Below are 7,384 nucleotides of genomic sequence, written 5' to 3'. Positions count from 1 at the left end.
CCAGGCCTATTCCAGGTCCCATTCCAGGTCCCATTCCAGGTCCTATTCCAGATCCCACTCCAGGTCCCATTCCAGGTCCCATTCCCGGTCCCATTCCCGGTCCTATTCTAGGTCCCATTCCAGGCCTATTCCCAGTCCAATTCCCGGTCCCATTCCACATCCCACTCCAGCTCCCATTCCAGGTCCCACTCCAGCTCCCATTCTAGGTCCATTCCCGCAGGGACACAGAATTCCTGGGATTCCAGCTCCTATTCCAGGTTCTCCGCTCAGCCTCGGGCACTGAAGGGTGCGGATGCTCCTGGTGGCCTCTCCAGGACATCCTTTTCCAATCCTTTTCCAGGGGTTTCCCATAGTTCTCCCTGATCCAAAGCCCACCTTTAACTCCCGGGGTTCTGCAGGAACAGGGATGATTCCAGGTCCTATTCCCAGTCCAATTCCAGGTCCCATTCCAGGTCCCACTCCAGGTCCTGTTCCAGGTCCCATTCCAGATCCCATTCCAGGTCCCGTTCCAGGTCCCATTCCAGATCCCATTCCAGGTCCCATTCCAGGTCCCATTCCAGGTCCCGTTCCAGGTCCCATTCCTGATCCCATTCCAGATCCTAATAAATCCCCACAATTCCCTCACCTGCAGAGTGACAAAAATCCTTGGATTCATTTGAATCCCGCTGCTCATTCCCGAGGTGCCCCCTCATCCCTCACTCCCTCTTTTTCCATCGGCTCCTTTTCCTGCTTCCATAAAACTCCATCAGAGCTTCCCGAGGCTGAAAATTCCAGGCATTCGAGCCCTTCCCAAAGGAAAACTGGGATGGGATGAGCTTTAAGGTCCCTTCCAACCCAAAGCATTCCATGATTCCACAAAAAGCCGGAATGGGGCTTGGGAATGTGCCCAGAGGGATTCCAGAGAAGCCTTTCCAGAGTTTTCCATCCCTCCCTCCTCATTCCCATTTCCATGGAATGATGTTGCTCCAAGCCGGAGCTTTTCCAGCTTTTTCCACGATTCCATGAATTCCATCCCATAATCCCAAGAGCCGGGAGCCTTTCCGTGGGATCAGCACCTCCAGATGCAGCAGATTCCCAAAAATTCCTCCCCCAGCACCTTTTCCAAGAATTTTCCAGGGGGATTTTGGGCCATTCCTGAGGCTGGGACATGGAATGATGGGAAAAATCCGACAGCATTCCCGAATCCCTGCCTGCTGCTCATTCCCAGAGAATTCCCTCACTCAGAGGCTTCAGCAACATTCCCGAATTCCCACGGATTCCCAGGGAAGAGCATCCAGGAAAAAAGAATGGAAAACACTGCGGGAAGAGCTCTTTTCCAAGGCAACGGCCTCGAGTTGGATTTTCAGGAATATTTCTTCCATGGAAAAGCTTGGAAAGCAGCAGAAGGGCAGCGGTGGAGTCCCCATCCCTGGAAAAGTTGGGAAAACCCATGGATGCGGCTCCTGGAATGATTCCGTGGGATCACGGAGGGGGAGCTTGGGTTTGTCCAGCCTGAATTCCAGGATTTTGGGGCTGCAGCAGGAAAAGGATTCCCAGATTTCCAGCGGGATGAGAGGAGAAGCAACGACGGCAAAGAAATCCCAGGAATTGCAGTGAAATCCAGGGAAAACTTTTCCCAGTGGAAACTCAACCCCTTTGGTTGGGGCAATTCCAGCCTTGGATACACGGGAAGGAATTCCCAGATTTCCCAGCTCCGGGAAAACCTCCAGAATTCCGTAATAATTCCCTAATTCCAGCCTCCACAATTCCCTCCTTTTCCATCTCCGCACATTTTTCCATCCCCGGCATCCCAGGGCTGAGAAATCCCGGGTTGTCCCCTGCCCGTTTTCCATGTTTTCCACGTTTTCCATGTTTTCCATGTTTTCCCTGTTTTCCGAGGCCCATCCAGCCGGCTCTGGCGAAATCCCTCTCCCTAATCCCCGATTCCGGATCAGCGGGAATGAAACAAATCCGGGATTGGCTCCCGCTCCCAATTTTTCCCCTTCCCAGCTGCTCCCGGCTTTAATTCCCGAATTAATTCGGAGCCTCTTTAATCCCCTCCTTTAATCCCAAAGGCAATTCCCGCCGGGATTTCCCTTCGGATAAAGCCGAGCTCGGATTCTTCTTCCCCTCCGGGTGAATTTTTCCGAGCTCTGCCCCGTTTTTTTTTCCCCATTCCTGGATTTTGGGAATGATGGGAATTTTGGGAGCATCCAGCACCTCCCGGCTCCGGAGCAGCCTCTGCTCCCCCTTTGGGGGATTCCTGATTCCAAAGGAAACCTGGGAATGGTGGGAAACGCAGCTCGGGGGAGTTTTTCCGTCTCCAATCCGGATTTATCCCAACATTCCTGGGGATTTCCAGAGGCTTTCCTGCTCCAGAGGAAATTCCACCCCCCAAAATTCCCTTCATTCCATGCCCAGCTCTGCTCCCATTCCCAAAGATCCCCATCCCCACATTCCAAGCTCTTTTTTCAGGAAGCCCGAAAAAGAGGGAATTCCCAACCCCATTCCCGCCCCGGATCCCGGAGCGTCCATCCCACCCTGCCTCAGCTTCCAAGGTTTTCCCTGGAATCTCAAAGCCAGGAGTGGGAATTGCTCCGGGATTTTCCAGCTGCTGCTCCAAGCTGATCCCGGTCGCTGCTCCCCCACACCCGGCATCGGAAACAGAGCCGGGAACGACGGAAGAATTCCCGCCTGGGAATGTTTTTTCCAGCCTTGGAGAGTTCCCGGCTCCGCTTCCGAGGAATCTCTCGGTCCCGAGGGTTTGTGCGGAAAAAACCTGGGAAAAATCCCGGATTTTCCCGATTATTTCTGAAGGAGACGCCAAAATTGGAGCCTCGGACGCCCTCGGAGGGAGCTGGGACCAACCTCGACGCTTAAGCTGGGCCTAAGGAATGAGTTTAAATCTGAGTCTGAAGAATGAGTTTTAACCTGGATTTAAGGGCTGAGTTTTAACCTGGATTTAAGGGATGAATTTTAACCTGGATTTAAGGAATGAATTTCAATCTGGGCCCAAAGGTCCAGTCTAAAGCTGGGCCTAAGGAATGAGTCTTAATCCGGGCCTAAAGTTTGAATCTCAATCTGCGCCTAGAGAATGACTCTAAAGCTGGGTCTAAACCACGAGATTTAATCTGGGCCTAAAGAACGAGCCTCAGGACGAGTTCCAAAAATGAGACGAAACCTGAGCCTAAACCCAGGCCTAAAGCTGGGCCTAAAGAAGGAGTTTTAATCTGGTCCTAAAGAAGGAGTCTAAGCCGAGCCTGAAGTGTGAATCTCAATCTGGGCCTCAGAAATGAGCCCAAAGCCGGGCCTAAAGGTCCAGCCCAAAGCCGGGCCTAAGGAGCGAGGGTTGAGCTGGGTCTGATGAATGAGCTTTAATCTGGGCCTGAAGAAGGAGTTTTAAGCCCAGCCCAAGCCCTTCCACGATCCCACAGAATTCCCAATGCCGAAGTTGGGATTTTCCCCTTCCCGGCAATTCCCAAGCTCGGTTTTGTCCCGCCCGGAACCCAAACAATTCCCGAAGGATTTCCCGGAGCGGGATCCGCCCAGGCCCTTCCCGTGGATCCAATCCCGCTCCGGCTCTTCCCAAGTCTTTTCCAGGCCGGATCCGGCTCCTGAAATTCCCCTTCCCGCCCCGCTCCTCTCTGGGAATTTCGGAGCCTCCAGGGAATGTTTTCCCGGTGAAAATTCCCAGGAATTCCAACTGCTCCTCCCGGCGTTCTCGCGGGATGTGATTCCCGAAGGAAATCCCTTCTCCAGGAATTCCATCGGATTCAATCCCGCCTTTTCTTCCGCTGATCTGATGGAATTCCTCCTCACCCAGGAATTCCCACCTTTTCCCGCTTTTCCAGTGATCCCAGCAGGGATTTCCCGGAGCTTCCCTTTGGCCATGGATCATTTTCCCCTCGTTTTTTCCTCTTTCCCGATTTTTCCTGGTGTTTTCCCACAGGAACAGCCCCGGAGCAGCAAATCCTGGGAATTTCGAGGATCAACCCAAATTCCACAAATTCCTCGGAATGGGGAATGCTCCGGGTGGCAAAATTTGGGATAAGGAGCTCCAAAACCAAGGAAAACGTTGTGGATGAGCTGCAAAATTCCCGGAATTCCACGGATCTGCAGAATTCCTCGGCCCAAGGCAAAACCTCCTCCAGCTCCGATGGGGTTGGGAATTCTGAGAGTTCCCCGGAAAAGGGATCCCATTGCAGGGAAAGCCGCTGCTCCTCCCTCCGGGAATCGCGGAGCTCCAGCACATTCCTGGATCCAGGAATGCGGCCACATTCCCAAATTTTTCCAGAACCTCGGATCCTCCCCTGGGACAGGAGCCGGGAGTGGGAAATATTCCCAAAGTTTTCCCAAGTGTTGGATTCTTCCCTGGGAAACGAGGCAGGAACGGGAAACATTCCCAGAGTTCTCCAGAACTTTGGATTCTCCATCAGAACACGAACCAGGAATGGGAGCACATTCCCAAAGTTCTCTGGAATGTTGGATCCATCACTGGGACAGGAGCCGGGAATGCGGCCACATTCCCAAACTTTGGATCCTGCATTGGGAAAAAAAGCTGGGAATGCGATCACATTCCCAGAATTCTCCAGAACCTTGGATCCTCCACCGAGATGAGCCGGGAATGGGAAACATTCCCAGAGTTCTCCAGAACTTTGGATTCTCCATCGGAACACGATCCAGGAATGGGAGCACATTCCCAAACTTCTCTGGAATGTTGGATCCGTCACTGGGACACAGCCCAGGAATGGGAGCACATTCCCAGAATTCTCCAGAACCTTGGATCCTCCCGCTGCCCTCAGCCTCATCCAGCACCGGGAATTCCGCCTCCCACCGCCCAAAACTCCCGGACAAAATTCCCTTCCCGTGGAATTCGAGATCTCCGGGAGGACAAGGGCAGCTTTTCCATGGGAATGAGAATTCCCGGGATTCCCGGGAGCGGCTCCTTACCTGTGGGAGGTGAAGTTGTCGTAGGATCCGACGGTGTAGTGCCGGAAAAGCCGCTTGGTCCGGTCTTCCCTGGTTTCTGGAGGGAAAAAAATCCCACATCCCGAATTATTCCCGGCTTTTCCCGCCTCTCCCGACGGCTCCGCAAATGCCGGGAATTCCATTTCCGGGCGGGAATTTCTCCGCGGAGAAGGAGAATCCGTGCGGCCAAGGAATTCCTGGGAATGTCGGAGGCGTTCCTGGAACTCCTCCGGGGTCAAATTCCACCGGAATTCCCGGCTGGAATTACACAGGAGACTCAACCCTATGGAAAACTCCAGTCCCAGGGGAGCAGCCACATTCCAGGTCTGCTTCCACGCTTTTCCCACCTCAGCAGGGATGGGAAGAGCTGGGAATGATCCCGGGAATTCCGCGCTCTCCTGGAGGTCACCGGATCTCCGGGAATGTGGGAATTATGAGGAAAAGTGGGAATGAGGGAGGCGCCATCCCCCAAAAATCCCTGGCACCGATCCCAAGGGAGTTTTCCAGCTCCGCTCCCTTCCCTGGATCCGACCCCCCCTCCCTGTCCTTGTCCCGAGGGATGAAATTTTCCCTAAAATCCCTGGAATTCCGTCCATTCCCAGCCTCGTCCTCCTTCCCCAGCACTCCAGGGGGCTCCGGACAATTCCCAAATCCCTCTTTCCCCGCCTTTCCCACACTTTTTTCCCCTTGGATAACAGCCCCCAGCTCTGGCCGTCCCTTATCCATAAAATCTATGGAAAAGGACAATTCCCGCTGCTCCAGCCCCTCCCGGAGCCAAACCCGAGCTCCCATCCCACCCCCGGCCTCATTCCAGCAATTCCAGGCCCCACATTCCACAATCCCGGAGCTGGGATGCTCCGCTGGCTTTTCCATGGAATTTGGAGGAATTTCCCGGGGAATTTGGAGGAATTCTCCTTCCCCACGCTGGATTGGGAATCAATCCCGACTTTCTCCAGCTCATCCCGATGGTTTTCCCGGTTTTGAGCTTCCCAAGGCGCATTCCAAGATGGAAAAGCCAAACCGGGCATGGAATGGGATGGGCAGGATCCGTGGGATCCAGGGATGAGCCGCTGGAATTCCAGGTGTGTCCAGCCCCAGGGCTTTTCCCAGTTTTCCAGCCCCTCTGGAGCATTCCAGGGAATTGGGGTGATCCCGAGCCTTCGTTGTCCCTCATCCCACGGATCCGGCCTATCCCAATCCCTCTGATCCACATCCCACCCAATTCAGGCTGGGAAAAGACAGAACATTCCCGGGATTTCCACTCGCTCCGGGCACAGGGATCCTGGGAATTGCTGGGCCTTCTCCTCATCCCACGGAATTCCAGGGATGGAAACAGCTCCGGGAGGAATCCAGGCTTGGATCAGCTGCTCCATCCCATCCCATCCCATCCCATCCCATCCCATCCCATCCCATCCCATCCCAAGGCTGATCCCAGGGATGCTGATCCCGGGATTCTTTGGCCGCCACCTGCTGGTGGTTTCCCAGCATCCAGCTTTCCATGGAATACTCGGAATTCCTAAGGGAACCGTGCTCCTGCCGTGCTGGGATTCCCTCCCCCCACCCCCTCAAATCCCCAAATTCCCGTTTTTCCGGGTGGGTTCCAGGTGCACAATCCATAAATCCCTAAAGAAATATCTGGGAAAAGCGCCTGGAATATTTCCCGTAAAGCACTGGAGAACGGGGAGATCCCAAAATTTGGGATGTGCAGCATTCCAGGAGGGAAGAGCCCAGCGATTCCCAGGGATCTGGGAGAGGGAAGCATTCCCAGGGATCCAAGGGGCTTTTCCAGGCCATTCCCAGGGGTTTCCTAAGCGGGAAGGAGATTCCTTGGAGCCTGCTGGAATCGCTGGAAGATTCCCATGGAATTGTTGTTCCAAGAGCTCCATCCCTGAATTCCCAGGAGGAACTGCCTCGGAAAAATCATGGAATTATTGCCACTGGGAGAAAGTTCCGGACTGAACGGAATAAAAGCAGGGAATGGGCAGGAAATTCCCTGGATCAGGGTGGGAAAAATCTCCGTGCTCCGAGGGGTTCCCGGCTGGGATTCCAGAGGGAAATTCCAAGGAAAAGGAAGCTCCCAGGTAATGGCAGCACATGGAATGAAATTTGGGAATTCTCCACCTGGATCAGGCTGGGAAAATTCTCACCGGTCCAAGGAGTTTCCGGCTCTGATTCCAGAGGGAAATTCCAAGGAAAAGGAGAAACTTGGGAAGCTCCCCCAGGGATCAGGAGACGGCAGCACATGGAAGAAAAATTTGGGAATTCTTTGCTTGGATCAGCCGGGAAAATCCTCCCTGTTCCCACCCTGCTCCGAGGGCTTGCCGGCTGTGATTCCAGAGGGAAATTCCAAGGAAAAGGAGCAGCCCGGGAAGCTCCCGCTCGGCACCAGGGGACGGCAGCAGGGAGCAGCTGCGGAGCTGATCCAGGAACGATTCCC

General features: G+C 54.1%; 1 protein-coding gene across 1 annotated transcript in view; it reads right to left on the bottom strand.

Moving 5' to 3' along the window:
• LOC103625269 (SH3 and multiple ankyrin repeat domains protein 3) overlaps nt 1-7,384 on the bottom strand; it is a gene marked incomplete at both ends in the record, with an annotated part of 100,186 nt that overhangs the window by 67,780 nt on the left and 25,022 nt on the right. The window contains one exon of the mRNA XM_017727124.1: nt 4,930-5,005. Coding sequence (XP_017582613.1) covers nt 4,930-5,005 — 76 coding nt within the window. The remainder of the gene's footprint in view (nt 1-4,929; nt 5,006-7,384) is intronic.

Source organism: Corvus brachyrhynchos, unplaced genomic scaffold (genome assembly GCF_000691975.1).
Source record: "Corvus brachyrhynchos isolate BGI_N302 unplaced genomic scaffold, ASM69197v1 scaffold692, whole genome shotgun sequence".
Classification (NCBI taxonomy): Eukaryota; Metazoa; Chordata; class Aves; order Passeriformes; family Corvidae; genus Corvus; species Corvus brachyrhynchos.
This window is presented reverse-complemented; position numbering and strand designations above follow the sequence as displayed.